The 25,527-nt window shown below is 43.6% G+C and overlaps 2 protein-coding genes across 2 annotated transcripts; both read right to left on the minus strand.

Moving 5' to 3' along the window:
- Window positions 1–905: 905 nt before the first annotated feature.
- Window positions 906–3,050, minus strand: mansc4 (MANSC domain containing 4). The gene is made up of 3 exons (XM_071922717.2): window positions 2,831–3,050; window positions 2,500–2,634; window positions 906–1,825 (listed from the first exon to the last, which is right to left on the minus strand). Exons 1-3 carry the CDS (start codon window positions 3,048–3,050, stop codon window positions 906–908), a joined length of 1,275 nt encoding a protein of 424 aa, XP_071778818.2.
- A 2,720-nt stretch (window positions 3,051–5,770) lies between these two features.
- Window positions 5,771–18,046, minus strand: tead4 (TEA domain transcription factor 4). The gene is made up of 9 exons (XM_078283031.1): window positions 18,019–18,046; window positions 16,244–16,378; window positions 15,762–15,805; window positions 15,451–15,512; window positions 15,161–15,291; window positions 14,086–14,259; window positions 9,722–9,862; window positions 8,603–8,755; window positions 5,771–6,706 (listed from the first exon to the last, which is right to left on the minus strand). Exons 2-9 carry the CDS (start codon window positions 16,343–16,345, stop codon window positions 6,593–6,595), a joined length of 921 nt encoding a protein of 306 aa, XP_078139157.1. The 5' UTR covers window positions 16,346–16,378; window positions 18,019–18,046; the 3' UTR covers window positions 5,771–6,592.
- Window positions 18,047–25,527: the final 7,481 nt, after the last annotated feature.

Here is a 25,527-nt window from a genome sequence, read left to right on the forward strand (position 1 = left end):
CAGTTCCCATCCTACTCTTGTCACTATCAGGGCGAAGAGAGGCGCCCCAGTGAAAGGATGCATTCAGCAGCAGGCTGTTGAAAAGCACCTAACCCTTCTTAAAGAGCTTTGGTCTGTCATCCATGGACTTTTAGGTCAGGAGAAACCCAATGCACTGGGGAGATGCGCTGGACTGTAGGAGGGTGAAGGCCCAAGATACACCACCTTCACCCCCACAAAGCCCGGTGCTTTTTCTGAACAACCCTTGGATTGTTGCTGTAGCATTTCTTGCTCCGAAGCCCCCATTAAGTCGCACTTAAGAGCAGGGTGGACAGCTGGGCAAAGTCCTTGAGGTTTGGCATCAACATCAGTTCAAACTCATTGAAGTGCATCAAAATGTAGGTCTGCCAAATGGACATCATATCATCTTTCTCAAGGCAAATTACTGCGGCCGAATGCAGCGGCTGCGCTGTCGCAAGTCATTGCCTCACAACTGAAACCAAAATCCTCGCAGCAACTATAGGCTTAATGTTTTTGGCACACACTATAATTTCTGTATCTGTTTTTGTTTAGGTAAATCTCTCCTAATCCATAAGAAATGAACTCTATCCAGTCAGTTTGACTGTATTTTAGTCTTAAAAACATATCACTTGACAGTAATTACATTTTCATCCCTATTTGCTTCAAATAAAGCAATGGTTAATAACTATTCCATGGCCATGCTATTATAATAATCCAATATGCAGTAAAACCCACAAAGAAAGTAAATTTTCATTTTACAATGATACAATAATTCAAATAAAAAAAACTTAGAGGTGATTTCATCCTGGATTCCTTGTTGAAAACATTCTGGTAAACAAATTTCAAAACAGAAAAACATCAGTCCCAACAATTGTTTTGGCCCTCATTGACTCCACCCCCCACTTTCAAGAGCTTTCCCTGACCAGGACATACTTAATTAGACGCATTGACCCCCCTTTCCCTCTCCAGGATGTACGGTAGCGTCCCTTCTTCCTCCTCCTGCCCCTCCAGCTCACCACCACCAGGATGGAGCAGCAGCAGCTCAGCAGCACTGTGACACAGGTAGCCACCGCGACCAGCAGGGTGTGAGCGGCCAAATGCCACCCAGGTCCCAGGCCCCCTAGGGTGTCCTCTCCACCGACACCCTGGCCTCCCTCGCTCCCTGCGGTGTGGTTCCTCCCCAGGTAGCCCTTGGTGTCATTGGGGTACTGCTTGCTGCTCTCTATGTTAGCCATAAGGGCCATGGAAGTTGGAGGGTTGGTGGGCGCCTGAGAAGTGCTGGTGGTGTGATGCTGGGTCGGAGTGGAGGGGGAGGGCGGTGTGGTTGTGGTAGCCTCCAGAGTGGAGGGAAAGGCAGGAGTAGCGGTCTGGGCGGTGTAAGGGGCAAGGGTGGTGGTGGTGGTGGTGGATGGAGGAGGCATTGTAGTGCCGGGTGTTGGAGGAGTGGGGGAGGGGGTGGGGGTTGGAGGTGGAGCAGTTGTGTGTGCATGGGTCTCCGGGGCTAGGGGAGCCGTCGGAGGGGAAGACAAAGCGGTCGTAGTTGTTGGAAGTGTTGTAGGCTGACTAGTGCTTTGCAGCACAGTGGTGGAGGTGGAGGTGGTGGAGGTGGTGGTGGTGGTGGAGGTGGGGAGCACTCTTGCTGTGGTGGGGGGTTTTACTGTGGGTGCTGAAGTCAGAGGCGGTGCAGGGGGAAGGGGTTGCCGGTTGAACTGGCGCTTGTCTGAGGCCAGGGGCTCTGAGGCGTTGACTCGGGTGTAGTGGTGGGGTAACACACGCACATTGGACGTGAAGTATTTTCCAAACACCAACAGGTCAGGATCCACACCTGAAGACATGAAACCATTCACATAGTCTCATATTAGTTCTGGGCTTTAATTTCACTCTTACCTGAAACTGTTCTATATACAGGGTCATTCCAAAGTAGGTCTTTTTATATATATATTATTAAAACTCACTGTATTATTAAATATTTTTCCTGTTTCGAGGTACACCTATTATTAATGGCCTATATGTTGAATTATTTTGTTAAAATTACCTAAAGAACTAAAATTAAAAATGACTAAAGTTAACCAGCTTTAAATTCAGTTATTGATATTGGATTCATATGTGATGCTTATGTTATGTTATGTTTTGTTTTGTCTTGGGGTTAGGGTTATATTAGGGTCGTATTATGGTAAATCAGCCTGACATGAACAAAGTACAGGCATGCATGTGTTAATAAATAAAAAGTATTAAAAAAGAAAAAAAAAAAGCTTGCCCTAACCCTAACCAGCTTTGTTTTTCTTTATTTTATAAGAATAAGAATAATATATGTGGATGTATATTACTGAACAAGAAGAAGATTTACCTACTTTTGAAACATTGTATAACAGGCCTTGGCTATAGTTGATACGCAAGGTGACAAATTATGATCTAAGAAATTTCATAATTACTTCATTATGAAGAAGCCTACTTATAAGTAATTTCTGAGAATGTCATTATTGATTGGAGATTACTCACCCTTGGTGATATTGTAAAGAACAACGTTGCCTCTGTGGCTGAGAATGCAGCTCTCCAGTGTTGGACAGTGCAGGTGGACACAGTTCACATTTTCTTGAATGGTATCATAGTGAAATATTGCCAGATTACAGGAAACTATAGATAGAGAAAAGACAGTAAATCAGTGCGGGATGCACCTGGAGGGGATCAGTGGAGGAATAGTGTACCGTTACAATACACCTGCTGCAAATCTGTGCAGGAAATAAATGGAAAGAATGTCACATGCATAGTTCACCCTCATGTATTTTTTCGAGACTATCACGTTGATTAAAAATAACTTTAGCCTACTCACAATTTCTCGTGAGGCAACACGTCCGGCTGCATTTCAACGCGGTCTCCTCTTGGTAATACTTCAGAAGCTGCGCTCCTCTCCTCTGAGATTCCTCAATATCGATGAAAATCCCGGGGAAACGTCGAATCCAACAGTTCTTATAATAGGAGGTCGGTGAGCACCTCGACTCAGTGTGGTACACCAAACTCAAAACCGTCAGCAAACCCCATGGGACATTCATTGCGCGTAATGTAAATCAAACCATGTTAAATTACAATTTGAGCAGAGAATTGACATGTCTGACGCATCTGCGAAGTTGATTCTTGAAGTTGGCAGGCATGGAGTCAAGCCAGTGGTCTGGTTTTACTGGTGCCAGTCCCTCTCCAGGTGTGTCACAACTACGCACCTGGAGGAGGTGGAGACCCAGCCGTGCGTAAGGTGTCCTGGATGTGCCAAATTCCTTATTGAATAGGGTTTGAATCTTTCAACCATACAGTAGACTATCACTCATGAACACTATAGGGAGTAATGGTATTTGCACCACTTAGAACTAAAGCTAATATAGTAAATATATAATGAATTGTATGAAATATGCTGTAGGCTAATAACACAACAAATCTAAAATATTAGAATTCGCTGTAGGATTATAATAGGATTTTAGCGATAACATCAGAGATTAAAACAAAAACATTAAAGGCTATAAATTCGAGACACAAGTAAAGTTTATTATCGTAATTTTGTGGGGATATTATAGTGATTTTTCGTTATGTGACAGTATGTACAGACCGTTTTTTTATTTAAAAATTTCAGCTTTACTAAAATATCCTTTTCAGTTCCAGATTAATATTGACCTAATGTAAATGTGTCGCATCAGCCTAACTCAATCATAAATAAGGTCTATGAATATTGCTGTTTGGACAATTTTTGTTTAGTAGCAGCTAGTTTATCATTGCCACTGACATACAGTAGCTATTGCCAACTCAGTTGTGTGAGGTATTTCTCTGACTGTAAGGCAATTCAACACAACTAAGACAGTCTGCTACACAGGCAAAAAGCCAAAGCAGAAACGTCTACAATGTTAACAATATGATATTATTAACAACCGATTGGTGATATTAAACAACTCAACTCTTCTTATTATTTTTTTGTTCACTCCAGGTCAGAGAACTAAATTTAAAGCTGCACAGAGCGGGTATTACTTTACCATGAGGCACTCAGTGTAAAGCACACTATACAAAAACTTACCATAGTCCCAGCAGGAACTCTCTGGGTCCAAATTGAGATTTTCAGTACTCTTTGTTCTCTCTGTCTGTTTTTAGCTACAGCAGACATCTGAGAGTGGATTGCCATAATTGTAGCAATCTGTCTGAATTCTTCTAAATGGGATTATGGGAATAAACCTTTTGCTCCCTGGCTTTGAATCGCTCCACCTGTACGGCTGTCTCCCTCTCACCTATTGTCAGCTTGTCTGTCCATCACAGTGCAGCGTTCTCAGTTTCCACCTGGGAGCTGAAAGGCCCTTAGATTTTGGTACAGAGTTTATGGAGTGCAGTGTTAACGTAGGCTACAATTGAAGTGTTTCATTCATTCCATGGGGGCATGATTTGGAAAAGAAGTGAAACCTACTCTTAGTACATTTCTGAAAACACAACATTCTAACAAATTGTGCTGCTTTTTAGTGGATAGCAAGTAACATTAATAAATTCTTGGTTGAGGGGAAAAAAACACTTTCCACATATTCCATATTAGAGATATTGATCTTTTCCCAGAATGGATAGGGTTCCATTTCCAAAGTGGATATAGTGTTCTGGTAACTCTTCATTTGCAGCTCTGTGGGTAAGAGTGAAACATACTAGAAGACTGATGTGGGTATAGTGACTCAGAAAAGCGGCCACTTTAGACCTACCAGTAAAGTATCTGGCCTGTGCCCCAGTTGGATTTGGCTTCCATAGCAGCGGGCACTTAACACCAAAACTCATAATCATTCTTTGGTTTGGACCTGCCACTGGTGGATCACATGGGAACTGGCACCAACACGGCTACTGGTTGCCAAGCCTCAGAATAGGGCTTTCATGTATATTGCTAAACTCAAACCACTTGACTGAACTTCAAGGTGTTCAACCCCGGTCCTGGAGTTTCACTATTAGGTTGCTGGATTGAAGAGAAGTGTGGGAGTAGAGAATGGTTTTGGGAAGTGTAATGACATCTCAATACCACCAGATGGCAATGCTGACCACCATTCTACAATATGCTCTTTAAAAACTCTCTCTTCCTTACAGTAAACTAGTATCATGGGCATTCAAACTGAGCAGGCAGGTTTCCCCTCAAATATTTGGTGACTATCATCTCTCAGATATATAAACATAAGCAGGGAATTTTTTAATTCAGACTGTAACCTCAGTAATGCAACCTGCCCGTTCCTCATTTTGGTTCCTTCCACAAATGAGTTGAGCAGAATGCAGCTACCGCCATGTTGCTCCTAATTATGTCAATATCTGTTGTATCTCTATTGCTTTGTATTATGAGTGTGTTTGTGCAAATTTGTGCCCTGAAATTTTGTGTGCACTATCCCTCTGCGGCAGTATGCCTCCCAGATTGGACTGAACACTATGAAGTTTAGTCAAGTAGTTTGAGATTAGCAAAACACATGAAAGCTCTATTCTGAGACTTGGCCACCAATAGATGTAATAGCGCCAGTTCGCATGTGATCCATCAGTGGCACTCCAAGCCAAAGAATGACTAAGTTTTGGTATCGAGTGCCCACTGAATCAGACAAACCATGTGACCAGATAAAACCCTGCACACTTGATAATATTGAGTACATATCATTATGTGTAAAGTAATACAGCCACATGTTGCAATGACTCGCAACAAATTTCACAGAATGCAAAATCCAGCAACAGACAAACGTTATGTAAAGAAACACTTGTATTTTCATCTGACACTTCAGGGCAAGTTACAGTTACAGACAACTCTGTAATCAGCTTACAGATCCAAATCTGGTTCAAGTTAGCAGTGTTATTATGTGCCTTTTGTTGTAGTCAGATTTTCAATCAAAAACAGTAAGACAATACAAGAAACATTGAACATTAAACATCAAACAAAGTGAATACAATAGCTCTTTTTAATCATCATTTTAGCCTCTTATTTTTATAACTTTGTTTAGAGGAGATGGATGTGGCACTGTACATAATTATGTTGCTCAAATAACACAAAAGATTGGCACCAAAAACAGTGATATTTTTTATGGATGTGCAAATGGGGATTTTCAGTCTACTTTCGACTTTTATTTCCACTGTTATTTATATTTAAGTCACTAGATGGCACCCTCAGGCAACCAAACTCGCCAAACTCCTCACAAGTCTGTAGCAAACATCCCCTGCACATGCAAGTGTGTAAAAGGAATCTAAATCAAAACAAGCACTATAGTAAAATGAGATGAAAAACACCACCAATGACAACTTTCTCATGCAACGTCTTGTTGGCTAAGTTTGGCTCCTTTGGTATAGAGACCACAGTATACCATGGTCCTCTTCTTTTTTTTCTTGCCACTTATTCACACAAAGCCTGTTTCAGGTTCCACAGTCCCAAATCCACCTCTTCCTCAACAGTAGTGTTCCTGGGCACGCTGACGCAGCCAGTGCTTCTCTGGGTCCTGACTTGTGACTTGTACGGTTTCAGCTTTCAGCTTACGGAGGAAGTAGTCCATTGTGTAGTGTTGTTGTTGCTCATTGAGGTGCTACAATGGGTCTATAGTGTATAAGTTCCAACCATGAGACTGTGTCAGTCTTTGACTAGCCTGTAGATGTGGTGCTGTGCCCCGTGCTCGCTGGTGGACACCTCGAAGACGTAGGCTATACACAGCAGGGTCTCCAGCGTGTCCCTGTTTGTCACCACCTGTAGAGAAACACAGACGGTCCCGTTCAGCGGTGTAGTGGAGGGTAAACCTACCTCACCTCGGTTTGCCCACAATTTTATTTGTGAAATACAATTTAACCACACCTTTTAAGCTTGCATGATACTGTTGTACAAAGAAATATATTTTTTGTTAGTAATGGTGTTTTCTTCACGCTGATCAACAATTGTAGTTCATACACATCTCTGTATTTACCACTATGTTACTGGTTTTATTACAATATAGAGCTGTGTTTTCAGCTGCAGTGCCAAAGCATCCAATGCTGTAGACAAAGTTTGTGTGTGCCTTGAAATCTTGCTCAAATGTAAAGAAAATCAATGGCAAGCAAAAATAGTACATTAATTTCATTAAAATCTAATGACAGCAACATATGGTTGTATTTTTCCGCTCTCAAAGATAATGCAATTACCTCCTTGCCAGCAGCTCTTTATATTCAGCTATCTTATATAGCATGATCATTCACTTATATGATCATACTAGGCTTCATTTCCAATACATGTGCCTTGGAATTTTTTGCTGTATAAAATGTGCTGTGACATTAAACACTTAAGTAATGCTCTTATAGACTGAGATACCGTATAGTCAACTAAAATATTACATACTATTAACACAATAACTTGGTAAAACATAAATAATAATCTGATCTTTCTGGCCCTAATTATTCTACATACAAAGCTCATTTCTATCTAGAAACACAGCACAATGTGTAGCATAATTTTTCCAGAACAGTGTGGCAATGCAACAAGCATAAAACAAGCATACAACCTTCATCAATTCATTATGCTCAATTGCTCCCCATATCCCTGAATAGAGCACTTGTTACATGAAGCATATCATCAACACATTGTGCTCAGCCTTGCAATGTGAAGTCTGTGTGTGTCTGTATCTGTGGTCTGTGTCTGTGTGTGTGTGTATCTGTGTGCGTGTGCATATGCGTGTGTATGCACATCTGTGTATTCCCTGTTCATGGTTAATATGAGCTAAATCAGCCCATTGAGAGACCTAATGACATGCTGCCATGTAGTCGTCAGTGTGGGCTCAATATGGTCATTGTCCCCTGGCCAGTAGGAATGCAGCCGCCAGTGGAAGGGACACCAATGTCTTTGAACCCTGGCGTTGAGGACCACTTTGTTACTATGGCGACACACTCCATTCTATTCACTTGCCTCTCCGTCTCCGCTCTCTGGGAAGCACACCGACTCATTCAGAAAAGCCCAACTCACGACAGAACGGACATTTGGAAATGTTTTAACGCTGTAGGATGCCAGCCAACTTTACAATTCACAGGCAATCAAAAATTGCCACCCACTGTTAATGGTCTATCATGGTTACCAATGGGGAATATCACAGTTCAACCACATTAATTTAAAAACTGAAAAGTTTTGCTGTTTCGCACACTTCAGGAAGGTGGGATGCCTACGAAATGCACTCTGAAATCAATGGAAATAATATTCAAGCAAATTGAATGTCCTAGTGGCCCTAGTGGTGCTTTATCACCCAGAATGGTATGAATAGAACAACGTGAACGATGAAGGACAATGAGTACACAATGTAGACATTAGCTGATATCCCAATTCAGGTTAAGTCGGGATAATATCCTCATCACAAATATCCCTGTATAAATGAATTAACAGAATATAACTATGGAAACAGAGCTAATACAGTCTGCGAAAACCAATAGTAAATGTGATAAGGTGTTTACATTCCTCAGTTTCCTTATACTGGCATAACCTATCTATTATATTAGGGTTTCTAGAAAAACAAAAACTAAAATGGTATTTACTCTTAAACAGAATAACCAAGTATCTCACATAATACCAGAACACCCCAATGCATGTCCCTACACACACGTGTGTATTCCTGATTCCTGTGCGCACCTGTAGGATAGTGAAGTTCTCCAGTACACTGTTCATCATGTACTTCTCCGGCAGGTGTTTGAGCTTGTGGATGAAGTTGATCATGTATTCACATAATGGGGACCGGTGGATCCTGAACACATAACGCCCATTCTCAAACCGCGCATACTCCGTCTAGGGACAGATACAATACACAATCACAGCATACTGTACAATATATCACAACATATACCACGCTGAAAAAAAAATGTAAACACATTAGAGGATGAAATGTGAAATCCATTGTAAGCAAACAGGGAAATAACATATTCCACTGAAACTCAATTTAATACATTGAATATGAACATCTATGTGATAAGCTGTAATATATGTAATATGATATACCTAATGCAGCGTATGGCATGCCAGATATGACAATAAACATATTTCTCGTGACAACCGTAATCAAATGATAAAGCCATTAAATATCATCATGTGGCCTACTGTAGCAGATGGCTCTACCTAAGGATATGTGTGTGGTGTGTGTTTGTGTGTATGTGTGGGTGTGTTTGTGTGTTTATATTGTGCAATCCATCAGGGTTGGGTGGGGGCAGGGCTAGTATCGTGTCTAGTTAACGGGAAGCATAACAGTGAGTCATGCTGAGGAGACTTGTGAATCACGTCAGTGTCCTGACCACAGATCACTGGTAATTGACCGGAATCCATCTCCACAGCTAGCAGTTATTCACTCTTTAGGGTGATAATGGTGGTTTTACACGGTCATGACCTCTTAATGTTGAAAAAACACACATCCGTCCAGCACTCAGTGATGCAAATCCCTTGAATTGTGGCCACATATATTCTCTAGTGTTGATCATAGCAGGAACTCTACAATCCCAAAACATTTGTGTTTTTTCCTCCACATAAATGTGAAGCCCACTGTAGATGTTTTACTTTTTACTGCACGGTTGCTGAATTACTGCTGCACTTTGGCTCCAAATCCAAGAGGAGTTGTTTGGGAAAAAAAAATCAAGTTTTGCTCTCTTTTCAGACTCTAATTTTGTCTGCAGTGATAATTCAGGATAGATGCATGAAGGGGTCTTCTACAACAAACAAAAATGTCTTTGATAACACCCAGTACCCAGCATTCCCTCCTCTCACCTCCACTTTCTCCACCACCTGCTTGCCGAAGGAGCAGACCTTGGTGGATGAGGTGATAATCATGTTCTCAGAGCTCTCATACTGACTGGAAACACCATAGAAGAAGCTGCTGTCATCCTGCAGGTTGGCACTAAGGTCCGCCTACAGGGAAGAGAGAAAGATGACATGTCAGGTTCAACTGCTCATCAAAACACCTGTCAGTCTACCAAAAGGCACCAGGATTGGTTGAGCAGCCTGGCAGTGTAATTGGGAAAGGCATGGCAGCACTGTATGAACTGTAGTTCAATGGGCATATTTTCTAAACTAACTTATGTACCCCTCTTATCAGACGTACACCCCTTAAATGGACACACATCTGTTTTACAGCATCATATCAGCTGTCACTACACTATAACTAAACTGCTGTGGATGATCTTGAGGATATACAAGAACAACTCCAATCTATACCATAATGCCATGAGGCTCTTCTCTCCTGCTCACAGAATTCATCTCAAGAAACATGTGTTGGCTTGACAAAGATGTATTGCCAAGAGTGTTGCGGCTCGAGAAAGCCTGAAAGTGATTCTCTGTAAAGCCAAGAAGCATCCAATACCTAGACCCCTGTTGACCTAGTATAAGGCTGTGAATCCAGCCTCAGCATTCCCAAGATGCTGTGTGTGTGTGTGTGTGTGTGTGTGTGTGTGTATGTGTTTCGTTGTAACACAAAAACATTTGATCCTACTCAAGACTCAAGCTTCTTGATCATCAGGTGGATGCAGGTTCGGCCATTGCTGATCCTTTCTCTGGTTCAAATTTGAATTGAGGCTGGTGTAATCTGATCTTATATCAGACTGAGGTGCCATCTCCTTCATCAGACAGCTGGGCTGCTTTACCTTTTCCCCTGTCAGGCCCTTGTCTCCTAATGGGCCATTGAGACACCGCTCAGCCTCTCCTCATCTCTTCATCGCCCCCTTCATCTTCATCCCTGGCTCCTGTAATTCCTCTATTTGTCTTCATCCCTGGGGCCCAGTGACCCTCCCCGAACCGCCGTTCCCTGCTTCCCTAACGGCCTGCGAGGGAATTCATCCAATTACAATCAACAGCGCGCAATTGGCTGATTAGATCATGGTGGGCTGGCTGGCTGTGTAACAATTTAGCAGGGCCGGCTCAAATCGGATTCCCTCGGCACTTCAAAGGCGCGAGACAATCCGTTAGGACAGGGCCACAGGCGCTGGGGGGGCGAGGAGGAAGGTGGGGAGCGGAGCAGGGCAGCCAGTGGACGACAGGGGGGTTTGCTGGAAATTCAATCTAGAATGCCATAGCTTTGGAGGCGGGCCAGCCGCCTGTCACCGTCGCCATGCCAACCTGTGCCTGAGGACACCCCCAAGTCATGACCTGCCAGACGCCTGCGTCACCACGGTAACATCAAATAGGCTTTATCCCGTCCTTTATGATGGCGTAAATAAGGTTAGCGTATTTTCAGATGTGTTGAGGATTTCATTTTCCTTATTTGTATGGCCCTGAGCATCTTCACTGCTTTTTTTCAGCATGGGTGTTGAAATGCCCAGCTGTTTTGTTGCATTTCTGTGTTTTGTCATGGATGCCTTGAGAATCGGAGGACCCCCTTGGGATAAGATACGATAAGATGAACACACTGAGAAGGGACAGTGTTATGAGCTTGTTTTCCTGTGGTAGGAGTTGCATATGTCATGACTGCTGGAGTCCACAGGGCTCTGACATGAATGAGGAGAGAAATACCGATTGATGAATGACTTGGATACATGCCTCCCTCCGTTCCTCTTGCCATCCCCATCTCTTGTTCACACTCTCTGTGTCTGTCTATCTATCTCTCTCTTTCATTATGATATATGGCTGGGCTGCTCTTCCCCTCCTTCCACTCACCCTTGCATCAAATGCCATGGCTCTCACCAGCTGCTTCTTCCCCAGGACTGGAGATGACTGCTTCCAATGGGGTGTCACTCACCAATGTCTTTTAACTCTGCACAATAAATAATGTGGCATTCGGGACCACGTGAGAAACCTAATGCCTCACATACAAGGCCATCTGGGGGCATGAGATTGCAAGGGGGCACTTTGAATGTGACATTCACAGTCTTTGGAGCATGGAAGCTGAGCAGTTACTGGAACCATATTGAACACGCATCCTGAATTTGCCAAGTCACCAGTGGCCTCAACTCAACATTATTTGACACGTTGGAGTCAACAACCCCTTCAGCCAACCAGAGCGTTTCTGTAGTCACTGCATCCCTAATACATTGCCGTTTTCCCATGCAAGTAGCTAACTTAACCTGGACTCAGTTAGCTTAGGACCTGGACTAGTTTGCTATAGCTACTTTTCTTTGAATTTCTAGACAGTTAGCTGGTTGCTAAATAATGGATCTTTTTAGCTAATGCTATAGTAGCTAAGCCAACTGAGTCCTGATGGACTTAGCTACTCAGTGGCCAATGCAGTCAGTGATGCAGTAACCATGCTCTGATTGGCTTAAGAAGTTGTTAGCTCCAGCACATCAAAAAATGTTGACTTGTTGCATATTGAACAGTTGTTTTAATTCATTCTCCCTAACACTGCCAGGGTTAGGTATCCCCATTCCCTGTTTAGCCATTTTACCCAGTGGAGCAAAAGTGGAAAGCAAAAGTCAATGTTGAAATCTGTAGGTTACTCTGGGTTTTGCAATCTTAACAATCTCTCAATTTTCTTTGTTCAGCCATGGTAGCTATCACTAGTCAAACTATAACTACCGAGGTCTTCTATTTAGGAGGCGCATAAGTTTCGGGCTCTGTGTGTTTGTTAGTTTGTTCATTTGTGCATAATGCTTTTTGCAATACACAGTACTTAGAGGGATTACACTCTTTAGGCTGCACAGAGCGCTAAGAGGCTGCATAAGGGTGCGCTTGTACAACAGGCAGTACGGTAGAAGTACGTCACACAAGCATGAGCCAGGTCTGTACATCAACATACCAGGAGGTAGCAGTGATTTTCTAACTGTGGTGGCAACGCATGAATTGAATGCTGTCACTTGTTTTTAGAAGAGTAGCAAAATAGACATTTATTTATATGAAAATGTCACAAGTTATTACTTCAAGTCACTTTGGTTAACAGTATATTTTTATGTAGAGAGAGGTAGTGTGAGGAAAAGATGAGGGTGGGTTTGTAAAAGTGTGATGATGTAAGTGTAAGTGTGTACATGTGGTGCATGATGCAAATACCAAAGGTCTTGTCCTGAGGTAAAGTGAGGTGGCCAGATCAGATTAGATGGACAAAGTGGACGCATCCAATTACACCCTCTCCATCTCACCGCCCCACACACTCCCCTTTTCTCTCTCTCAATCTCTTTCTTGTGCCCATTCCTTTTCATCTTCCTGACGTGCATATCTCCTGTCTTATCAACGATATCATAAACTCTCTCTTTCCCTATGGCTCTCCCTCTCCTCCATCTGCCTTCATTCCCTAATCTTCCTCTTAAGTTGTTGTTCTCATCCTCCTTTACTCTCTCCCTCCCTCTGTGTGTGTGTGTATGTAGGGGTGAGTTGGAGGTGGTGGTGGTGTGTGTTTGTGTGTGGGGGGGCTAATCTATAAATAAGTGGGGTGTGTGTGGGCTGGGCTCAGTCTAATAGCAAGGGGACAGGTGCCTGGGCTCACATTTCCCCAGTGAAAGATCAGCCCTGCCACTCTCCCCAAGGCTGCTGTCACACACACACACACACACACACACACGCACCCACACATCAGACATACATACCCGCATGCACACACACACACACACACACACACACATCACAGACATATACACATACACCCACACCCATACCAAATGCACGCTGCACTGCAATGCCCTCTTTGCCAGCAGATAAACCACATTCAGGCCTTTGGATCAATGACTTTCCATTCATTTTATCTCTAAATCGCCCCTAAGTTCCTTTAACTCCAATACTTAAGCTATCCCAACACAGTTAACACTGCTAGGCCATTAACAGCCAACAGGTGCTACAAAACATTAACAAGAGTATTCACTGTACTCTCACTTCACCTTCATGACTTGGGGAGGATTAAATGCATTGATGTTGTATGAAACATACCACACATATCAGCTTTGAACTGAGCTGAACTTAAAGTGAAATTGCATTGAAATTTTGAAATTTTTTTTTTATTTCATTAAATTGAGTAAAGTTGAAATTAAATGAATTGAATTAGTTGAATCTAACTGAACAGATATGAACTGAACTGAACTGAACTTAGTGTAATGGAACTGAATGGAAAAGGAGAGGAATAGAATGGAATGCAACTGAACTGAACCGAGTTGAACTGAACTGAATTGAACTGGGCTTCCTCCGAAAATAAAAAAAACAAAACTGTACAGCCTTACCCAGAACTTGACGAGAAAGAAAGCGTTGTGCGGCCCTTTGTCAAACAGCTCCTTCAAGCCTCCCTTCTTCTCTGGGAACTTGTCGTAGATCTGCCTGATGTCCACCGCCTCCAGATAGGGGTCGCTGTAGCTGGGGTTGGACTGGCCGATGTGCACAAACAGGTGCTTGTTAAACTGGGGAGAGGCAGAAGTGGATGTCAGGAGGTGACTGGAGCCAAAATTTCAAATGTCCAGTTCGCTACCACTACCAGGGGCACGGCTAGGAACTCTAGGCCATCTGTCACACTGGGCCTCACACCCTGATGCATCCAGCACAGTATCCCCTCGCCTGACTGTTGCTTCAAATCCCCCGAATGTATTCCCCCGTTTCCTCCCACTTGCAGCATCTATGATCATGGGATATACAGTTTGTCCTTGTTCCATTGTGTGTTAGTATGTACTGTGAAGTTGTCGATATGCTTCTACACCAATGGCACCAAGACAAGTTCCTGTACATTTATTGTAATCTGTGATTAAAGTGGTAAACTGTGATATCCTTATTTATTTTGGCAAAATCTTTGGTCATAAGCAGTCATTTCTGGTGGTGTTTTTTCACTGCACTATCCAGAGATCACTTGCAGTCAAAGAGTGTTGCCAGTAGTGTGACGTCTTTTTCCTAGAATTGTTGTTGTGTTGTTTGAGTTTGTATTGGTACCGGTCTTTCCTTGTCTGTTCAGCCATGGCGGCTATCGCTGCTCATGCTAACCACTAAGTTTTATTTATTCCAAACAAACCGCTGTTGCTGCGGTCGGAAGCGTAAACACATCACTTCCTGTGCGCCAGAGGATTTTTCCAAAGAAAAACCAGGCGTTTAGAAGAGCAAATGTAAGAGCTTTCATGAACTTGGTATGGGTTGAAAAACTATTGGGTTATATCACTTGACGATAGCCTCATAGCCTTACATCTTTGTTGGCAGATGACTCAGCAGTTCTTAGCAAATTTAAATAAACAAATATTTACTAAAGTTGTGTGTGTGAGATAATGTCCCAGGTGAATTATTGATTGGGCTATGCTGCCTCCAGTCCAGTCTACTCACAGTCTCTGGGTCCTGAGGTTGCTCCAGGAAGGCGGAGAACTCCAGCATGCGGAGCTTGGAGCTGGCGATACTTCGACCCTGCCAGGGAGGGGCGCCGGGCGACATGGACAGCCCCGCCGTGCTTTCATAACCTGGAGGTGAGAGGGCAGCATGTGTGTGAGCGTGGAAAGGAAACGTGAAACAAAATGCAGTGAGATTGCAGCTATTTCTCTGAGCTTTGTGTGAGTCACAAGCCAGGCGGTCTCATCAGCCGCTCTGTCAACACACCAGGGGAAAGCGAGAGAACCCACCTGTTATGGGGGGCGGGCCGGACGCTTGCATGGCGTAACTCTGCTGGGAGAAGGGCTTAATGCTGGGGAGACAAGACAGAGAAGGGAGAGAGAGGCATGTTATACACCGCCTCGCCCTCGTGACCCCATCTCACACACTAACTGGACTGCCTGACCTCTAAAGACGCAGGTGGGAGAGCAATACAGCTGTTCTGAAATTCATCCATTTATTTGTCCATTCATTCTACGGCATGTACAAACTAACCTGATCGCATTAAAAGTAACTGATGGATAGCACCATGAGAGAGAAAGTTGAAAAAATGGCTACTCACTCTTCAGGACCTCCGGGCTGTCCTGGAAGTGCCCCGTGCCAAAACTGGGAAAAAAGAAATGACTCTATTATACACACTGCCACCCTAACTGCAGCTTAGGGGCGTCATTTATAAAAGATTCTTGACCAAATTCAAGCCAAAGTTGTGATTTAAGAAAATTTTAATCTGATGCCCAAATCTGTAGTTTACATTGACTTTCACCATTTTTCTGTGACATATCAAAGATAAAACTAATTTCTATCATTATCCAAGGTATGAATGCCATAAATAAGTTTAAATATGTTATGTTTTATCCTTTAAACGTACTATGGAATCAAGGATGAAGTCAAAGATAATTTTTAGAAATGTGGCCCCAGCTCAGCCTTTCAGGTTGATATTGTATGAATAAGGTGGTGAAGGGGACACTGGTCAGTGATCCTCCAATAAAACTCCTACTTTAAGATATGACAAATGTGGGAATGGGTGTGACTGCATAGACTCACCCCACCAGCAGTGGGGTAGGCTGGCCTGGACAGGCCCTGGAGAGCCATCTTGTTCTGGAAGGCCGTGGCTGAGATGATCTGGGCTGAGGACATGGTGGCCATACTCTGGAGGGCCTTGTCTTTAGCGGCCTGGTCCTACAGAGAGAGAGCGAGAGAGAGAGAGAGAGAGAGAGAGAAAGAGAGAGAGAGAGAGAGAGAGAGAGAGAGAGACAGAGAGAGAGGGAGAGAGACAGACAGGCAGACAGACAGAGTTACGCCAAGGGTGAGCGCTGTTCAGACTCCATTTAAGTCAGCGCCCCACTTCACCGGTAACACAAGTAGAGCCGTAAATGGGAAATGAAGGGCTGAAGCCAGCTTGCATCATCGGTGTATCCCTGCCAGGCAGAGGGCTGGAGAGAAGGTGATATTGCAGTCAAGGGCCTTTGGGTCAAGAGTTAAGTTTATTGCTTTGGCAAGGGCAAGCCAGTGTTGACAACTAGCTTCTGTTAGAGGTCATATTGGAAGACAAGACAGGCAACAGGCTAATATGTTAATATACTAATGCTAATGGTAACAGAATTGCCTATTGCTAATGCTAACAAAAAAGAGTGTGCATGGCAGACAGTATAAAAAAGTGTCTTTCCTGTCCTATATAGTAAAGTGATATCCCTCTTGTCTTTGAATCAACTACTTCAGCAGTTTCCAAACCGCCGGGGACTACAAGCACTTGCCACCCAGCCCTAATGGGCAAGGCCACACGGTGCATTCTTCTTCCCAGAACTGGCTAACACAAGGGCATAGCTGAAATATGGGGGGTACATGTGGTAGGGATCTCAGTTACACCAAAGACGCATTTAAAAAGGCCTGTCAGAGAGACCAACCCTGTGACCGATGCCGGGCCCTGCCAGCTGAACCCTCATGGCCCGTGTCCAAGGTGAGGGAGAGTCCTGTTGCCTGCTGTGAGTGTGTGTCTGTGTGTGTGCGTGTGCGTTGGTGTGTGTGCGGATGAGAAACGTAAACTGAGAAAGTACTGGGGGGACAGGGATGTGTAAGCTCTCGCCCTACCGCACAGGAAAACTTTTATTGAAATACTTGCCTAATGTAATGCCTGGAAGGAACAATACAGAGATTAATTTGTTTCCTGACAATTACGTTTGGTTCATTTTGTTCATAATCCTGTACAGCAAGCCTCAGGCATGCTGAAATGTATTCACATTTCATTGAAATGTGTCATGTGCACTGAGTATTCCATTTAAAACTAGCATTAAATAGGAAATTAAATTTAAATAGCCAATCTCTTCTTCCATCCCTTTGTGTTGATGGAATTTGAATAAATGGCAGTACAAAGACCATAGATGTTGAAATACCTTTCACAAAAGATAAAACTTTATTAAGACTGGGAATAATATGGGGTAATTGTGTTTTATGAAGACTCTTTCCACCTGCTCCTGTTCGACTTGGCACAAAATCATGGAATTCACCTCAGCCGAACGAAGCACAATGCTCCAATTATTGTCTAAAAACCCATATGAGCCAATCCCAAATATAATTCTCAGTCTTTACAAAGATACAACATACCAATGACACCTTAAATGCAGCAAAGAGAATTTTGTGGTAGCATGCATTCAACTGGAATGTATTACAAAATGCAGTACGGTTTAAGAAACATTGAGATTTTGAATTATTAACATGATAATTAAGTCCAACAAATATTTAAACTTTTTTTCTCCAACAGGAGCAGCACAGTAAAAACAGTGTGTCAGTGTGTATGAGTGAGCAGGCGGGGGATGACTCACGTAGCGTACCTTCAGCTTCACTTGAATCTCTCTGGCCTTCCGCCGTGCTAGAACCTGGATATGACTGGACACCTGAAAGACACAGACAACAGACAGCAATGCATTTATGTGGTTCTGTATGGCTAAGCTTTCATTGCAGATCCTTATATTGGCAGTGGACTACATGACTGGCCGATATCCAGTACTTAATAATAAGAAAATAATAAAAAAAAAATAATAAAAGACCAATATTGGCCTAAATATATCAGCAAACTGATACATTAGTCTAACTGTATTTTGGATGTGAATCATGAGCATGTTTTTTGTTCAGTTTTTACTTTTTCCCTGCTTAGCCCCAACTCACCATTTGTATTTGTATTTCTATTTATTGTATTCTGGATTGACAACGCATTTCAAAAACCTAAAAAAAGGAGCATCTGTTGCTAGATGATACCGACTCTTACGGAGCAACATTGAATTAAATTTTCGATTCTACAACACAGCGATGAATTTGGCTACTGCTGTTGGACCAGCAGGTGTCCCGCTCTGCCTGCACCCTGTCCCAGGATCCATCCCTGATCCCCCACCATCCTCTCCTCTCTCCACTCCTCTCTTTCCATTCCCACACTACCCCTGCCAGATGACTTAGCGGGGACCCTTTCTCTACGCATCCATCACTGCCCATACATCAGCCCTTCCATATCAGATACCATAGTGGGTATAGAGTTCCAAATCCCTCGCCCATCCCGCCTCTCTCTCCCATCCGGATCACCGTATTCCCCAGCTTCTTTTCCCTTCTAACAAGCACTAGATCCATGAGGTGGTGAAGAAACAACACCGACATACGATCCTATAGCATTTGTGCGTTGGGCCCTGGCCCTAAATCAGTCGTCATCCCCAGTCCTCAACACAGGCACACGTTAGCCTGTGTGTGTGTGTGTGTGTGTGTGTTGGACATGGAGAGAGGAAGGAGGGGAAAGAGGCAAAAGCAGCATTACTCACTGTCATTACACCCTCTTTCTCCCTGTGTGTGTCTGTTTCATGCCTTGATTGATAATGCGTGATGGCTGCAGACAGCTCAGAGGGATGACGGTTCCCCCGGGTGTTGGGGCAACACTCAGCATGAGAGGATTTTATGGAAGGATTCAAAAATAGAGGCTGCTACAAGTGGGCTTTTTCGGAAGAACTGACCTGCTTCCTTGTCCGCGTCTTCCCCGTGCGCAGCTTGATGTACCGTGCGATCAGCTCATTTCGTCCTGTAAGGATCCAGAAAAAACTCATTTGAAATGTATTTGACGTTGAAATAATTCATGTTATACTGCATTTTCCATTTTAATCTGCAAAGCCTTGAGAAACTCTTAAGAGATCAAAAACATTAAGAGAGCTAAAACACACACTTTACAAAAACTGAGCGTGTTTCAACATAAAGTTTGCTTTGTTTTCATGACAATTTTGTTGTTTTGAGTTGTAATATTGGTAAAAACCCACAGTATATATAAGGCCCAGGGCAGAAGCTTTACATGCAGGTCCTGGCCATGGTGTAATTGAACTGCAAGTGGGGGGTAGATAGTGAACATGTTCTAAGTATGGAGGAATTAAAATGTTTACCGAAGCTAATTATTAACTCATCATCAGCGAGCAAGCTCTACATGCCTGGCTGGCCTGGCCAAACCTGGAAGCATAAGTGGGAGGAATGAAGGAATGTATAAATGCATTTATGTGCACATATGTATACAAGCAGTTTGTGTGTGTTGCCTTCATTGGAAGTCACTCTGCATAAGAGTGTCAGCTAAATTAAATGCCTAAATTCGAAGTCTGTTTGTTTTTCAGAGTGTGTTTGTCAGTGCACATATTTACAGTATAAGAACAATTTGCATGCACACATATACACGAAAGTGCGCAAAAAAACACGTGTCCAAGCGAGAGTCGAGGCTGTCAAGTGTGTCAACGGCAAAACTGCAAGTGCAAGTATATCACCGAGTAAGTATATACATCCGTCTCTGTGTGAGAGCTTGCATCGGTCTCAGCCTGGCCCCCTGAGCGTACAGTGCGCCCGTATCCCTATAGCAAGTGTGCATCTGCGTGCTGCCGCCGTTGACAGACAGGTCACATTGGCAGAGCAGGTGGAGGCAGCAGCCATGCGATCCCCGGACCGGACTCAGGACAGACACGCCACAGGCCGGTGACCAAGGGGGCCCAGTCCGGTGAGGCCGCCAGGCAGCTGGTGTGTATGTCAATGTTTATAGAATATGCCTTTACGCCCGCAGTAAATCTTTGGCTTGTTCCCCCCCATCCACAGTCTCTGGTTACAGGCTAAGGCACCGGAGGGCAACGGTCATGTGGCCTCTCTCACCCCCCCCATTCAATGGCAGAGATGGAGCGCACGCACACATATAATTACATGAATACAGTTTTTCAGTCTGGTGCAGGAAATCGGAGACATGAGCCCCCAAATTATTGTAGTGAATATAGTTTTTTGACAAGAAAATTATTCTTTAGTATGACCTGGCTGGCTCTGTAATGCTGCCATAGCATTCCCAAGTCCATGCAATATAAGATGGTCTGGATAAAAAGATATTAGACAAGGCATACACATATGCATAGTGATACACATACGCAGACGCACTAGTCATTAAATTGCAGATCAGCACCCTACAAACACATATTAAGAAATGAGAAGACACACACACACACACACACACACACACACACACACACACACACACAAGACCAGTTACAGAGTGAATAACACAACTTTGTGAGGAGGTCTCTCACACCCCCACACAGGCACACACACCCCCACACAGGCACACACACACACACACACACACACATACACAAACACACTCACAAGCACATACACAAAATACACAGAGAGAAAGAGACATACAAGGGTTTGCTAGACTTTACACCACCTCTTAAACACGGTCACTTTTCCCTCGGCACCACATCTCCATGTGAATTAACACACAGATCAGTCACGACACACAAGCTAGAACAAACCCGTCAGATTTTCCTCACATAGTGATGCTTGGGTCAGACCTCACAACCCTGTCCAAACCGACCAATCATATGACCCCAGTTGGGGAAAAGAGGAAACATGAAGCCCGTCTGAGCCCCCATCAGAAGCTCTGGCAGCCAATAAAAGTGATCAGATTCTGTGCGGAATGCCAAACATCATTTCTTCCCGGCGCTCATGTGAACCGGCCGGCCCAGAGACAGGGTGGCAGCCCTCACAGATCGCTCAGACATGAGTTTCCACTTATGAGGCTTTTTAAAAGCATTCAAGTTCTATTGCTGGGTCATTACATGGAACGACCCAGATTTTCCCTGCTGGGTATATAAACTGGCAACCTTTCAGTCACAAGTCTGCGCTAAAGTTTAGGCTACAACCTCTTAAACATTGTGAAGAAAACAATATGTATTCATTATGCTTTTATATTTTGTATATAAGCTGTATTTTGGATGGAGGCTATGATAATTCAAGATAACTGCAAAATAAGTCACAGGCATTCAAAGTTAGATATGGAAGAAATTATGCTTGAGGCAGGAGGCCATTAGCCGAGTTCATCGGCCCCCAAAGTGGTTCAAGTGTTAAAAGTGTTAAAAGTGTTAAAAGTGTTAAAAGTGTTCGAGTTACATGGCGGGGTCATTACATGGAAAATGGCACTGAAGGAACAGCTGGAAATTAAGAAGATTCGAGGGCAATTTAATGTTCATTTTTTCTGTGAATCAGTGTTGGTTGGGGGAGCAAAGGAGGAAAAAGTGGTCGATGTGAGCCCTTGTGAAGTTCCAGGCCCCTGACACACACACACACACACACACACACACACACACACACACGCACGCTAACAGAGCACAGTACCCAGCTGTAGAGCTGCCTTTGTGTCAGGCTTTTGTGGACTTAAACCCCTCTCTCAGTTGCTGTCTACTCTAGTGTATACACACAGTCACACACAGATACAGACACACACACACTCTCACACACACACACAGACACACACTTCGGACCCAGTCACGGCATTCATTCTGTCTCAATCTTATTTTCCTTTCGAGGCTGGAACTCCTCAACCGTTCAGTGTTTATCGGGAGGTGCACTCGCCGGCCGATTGTTTGAGTCCCTAAATGCATATTTCTTTAATCCCCCAGGGATTAAGAAAGTGTTCCACATTTCCTCGCAATCACAGTCTTGAAAAGACGAACAGAGAGCTTTGTCCAAGTCCTCACAGTACTTGACCTCAAATCAACATTAACTTGTCTGTATCGAGTTCCTCACATTACAGCAGCAAGTTCTTCCAGTTCCCAGCAGTTTGTGTTCTGGAAACTTCACTGAGTGTACAGTAAGTGGCCATTGTGTATCCAATAGGGATTTTCAAAGTCGCAGACTGATGCATGAGCATGTCCCTGCTGCAGGATAAAAGACACTTTTCCTGAATTCAGGAAAAACATCCCTCTTTTCGGTTTGATAGCCACGCATTTTTGAAATTCTGTTAAGGGTTTGCAAGAGTTTCATGGGCCCGAGTGTCATAAAACTTGCTCAACCTGTAAAGGATTATGTCAACTTTCAAGTTAAGTAAAAGCATGAAAACTATTGAAATTGGAGTTGCAAGATTTTTCTGTGACAACAGCGATATTATCCATATATAACTGTATAGTATCTAGACTCAGGATGCATAGGTATAGAAAGATGCATCGATATTTAAAAAAATCTTTAATCTTTAATGTTTTCTACATGAAGTTCCCAAGTAAAATGTTTTTCCTTCTCATGAATGATGATTTTAAAAAAGTATAGCTCTGATTCAGCATGGGGCAACCTATCACAATCCGTCTATGGTAGCATCCCTATTCAAAATTAGCCATGTATGATGGCGAACATTAAACAGCTTCATTAATGAGCTGTCAAGAGACTTCATGTGCTCATATCAGATGCTCTGCCACTCCTAGTGTGGGGGCGTGGGGCAGGGCCCATCAAAAATACCCTCCAACACACCCGTGAGATCAGACAGGGGACTCAGTCACACAGCGATGAGATCATGATGTCCAATGGGAGCAGGACAGACAGAGAGCTCACGCCGGCCAAGGCTGTAGGAAAGTCACTAGGAACATTATACCTTCACCCACTGGTCCACAGTTTGATGCTGTTTATCACACCGCCTGCAGTCATGGACTTGTCTGGGGGAAATCTGATTCTGGAAAAAATTCTTAAGGGCACAAAAAGTGACCACAGCAGCAGCCAAGCCAGTGTGTTCCAGAGTTCAGGGGATATGGCTGCTGGGTTGTGCAACCTGAGAAACTGCAATGCATAGATAGTTTGTGATTGAAAGGAATATTTCTGTTGCTAGTAGATGCCAGGGAAGTATCTAGACTCTGATTCAGACTCTGAAATATTTATGGTCTCTCGTATTGCATGGGACAGAAAATGGTCTTTGACGTAATGACAGCACAACCTAATAATAATACAGTTATATAGAGAAAAAATATAAGTAAAACAGTTTGCAAAGTCACGTTGGAGCAGTTTGTCTTTGCAAACACACATATGCACAGAAACTGAAACATAGCTGCATGTAATAAGCTGCTCTAACAAAGCAACTCTGAGATGCTGTCACATATAAAATAAGTGGTAAATAGTCTAAAGTGTAATCAAAAAATATGTTTTTAATGTCATCATCCCAGAGTCATACCTTTAATTCTGTATTTCTAACTTAAGTCTCCCAAAGTTTTGATCTACTGTATTCAATCCTGGGTTGGTGATGATCTTAAAGGAGCCTCACAAACACTGTTTCACCCCTGCACCCTCTGGTCCTCACCCCTACAGGCCTGTTGGCAGAGGTCAGGGAGAGGTCACGGGGGTTAGCGGAGGGAGCCGCACAGTGTCACGCAAAGATGCAACACCCCCCCCCCCCTCTTCCCCCTCTTCTTCCAAAGTCAACCCCTAGGCCTGGCTGGTCATAAATCTGCCCTTCCCCAACGGGCTGTGATTGTCACTGGCCTCGTCTGATCTCCCTCTCTCTCTCCTTCTCTCTTCCTCTCTCTCTCTCTCTCTCTCTCTCTCTCTCTCTCAGCCCAGTGCATTCCTCACATTCCTATACGCTGACTGGTCCGCACCGGGTTCTGCATCTGCTGCCCCAACATTGCCCCATGGGTCCGAGTCCTGTGTGTGTGTGTGTGTATGTGTGTGTGTTTGTGTACATCAGCACCCATTCACCCCTATGTGAATAAAATCATCCTATACTACCGTAGCACAGGGATTGATTAGCACACCTCCCTATTCTACACCATTGAACAATCAGGCCTTGAATTAAATGTTATAGTCTACAATCATCAGAATCATGATTTAATAGCAAAAGCACTGACCAGCTCTACTGATACTGTACCTCCATCCGACCAGAACAGTGCTGTTCCTCAGCGCCAAACCTGAACATGCCTGTTGCACCTCTGTCATATTTTAAACCTTGTGCAGATTGTGTGTGTGTGTGCATGTGTCTCTGTATATGCAAGCTGCCAGCCTCTCTCAACACACATCTGCCAGCCATACGTTTCCCCTCGGCAGCACATATGCCCCTCTGTGTCTGCTCAGGAGAACAAAGGTCACATTTAGGCTGCAGGAATGTCTTGGCTGGGTGCTATTTCCCCTCCGATAGAGCCTGGATACAGCCTACTGAGCTCTGAAGAGAACTCTATCAGGCTTGGATACCGGCGACAAAGTCAAGTCAGTACAGTGGCAGTGATGCAGCGACTCTGCTGGTCCAGCATCAAGTCAGACTCTACTAGAAACGCCCCCAAAATGAGATCCACCATTTAAAAAAAAAAAAAAAAGATTTCTCCTCTGACCAAATTAATTGAAAGTAGAGCAGATTCCTTCCTTCCTAAAGTTATCGGTCATCTTATGATCACTCCTAGTAACATAGTCATGTTTTTGTGGATAGAATCGTCTGCGTTTTTTAAGTACTGACTAAATAGCAAATCTTTCTAAAATGGATATACAGAGTTTTTTTTATGGACCCATTCATTCTCTTCAGTCTGGTCTCACAATATTTCGTACAATTAGCATGATGTCTTAAAATGACTTTCTCTCATTTTTCATGCTTGAAAAGTGTGAGAAAGTCATTTAAAAATAAAATGCATTTCCAGACCACTAAAGGATTACGTGAAGGAGAAACAGGCAGAGGTTTGACATTAAAATCGTGCGGTGGAAACTGAGGCCAATTTGGAGGGTGTGGAGGTCGGGGTGGCGGATGGGCCTTCATCTGCCTTCAACTCTGGTGACTCGCGTTCATCTAGCCAAACCAAAAGTGTGCCCTGATTTTTGACAAAGGATAGTATTTCTACCACAGGAGTAAATTTAACAGACATCTCCAGCTCCATTACATACACACAACCTAAATCAGCTGCCAAAACTGTCTTCGCAATCACAGAGATTTATGCAATGATGCGATGCAATTTCTGCGAGGCTGCACGTATGGCAAACGCACAGACAGATCAGCAGATGTCTGGCCTGTTTGGACCCGTCCACCTTCCACCTTGCTGATC

This window comes from Centroberyx gerrardi, chromosome 4 (genome assembly GCF_048128805.1).
Source record: "Centroberyx gerrardi isolate f3 chromosome 4, fCenGer3.hap1.cur.20231027, whole genome shotgun sequence".
Classification (NCBI taxonomy): Eukaryota; Metazoa; Chordata; class Actinopteri; order Beryciformes; family Berycidae; genus Centroberyx; species Centroberyx gerrardi.

Excerpts from the sequence above, each read along its gene's own strand:
- mansc4 (XM_071922717.2), bottom strand. The coding sequence starts at position 3,050 with ATGAATGTCCCATGGGGTTTGCTGACGGTTTTGAGTTTGGTGTACCAC. Across the intron at positions 2,635-2,830 it reads GTGTTGCCTCACGAGAAATT|TTTCCTGTAATCTGGCAATA; the intron begins GTGAGTAGGCTA and ends CTCTATCTATAG. Across the intron at positions 1,826-2,499 it reads TCTTTACAATATCACCAAGG|GTGTGGATCCTGACCTGTTG; the intron begins GTGAGTAATCTC and ends TCATGTCTTCAG.
- tead4 (XM_078283031.1), bottom strand. The coding sequence starts at position 16,345 with ATGGCCACCATGTCCTCAGCCCAGATCATCTCAGCCACGGCCTTCCAG. Across the intron at positions 15,806-16,243 it reads CCTACCCCACTGCTGGTGGG|TTTTGGCACGGGGCACTTCC; the intron begins GTGAGTCTATGC and ends CTTTTTTCCCAG. Across the intron at positions 9,863-14,085 it reads TCTTTCTCGTCAAGTTCTGG|GCGGACCTTAGTGCCAACCT; the intron begins GTAAGGCTGTAC and ends TCTTCCCTGTAG.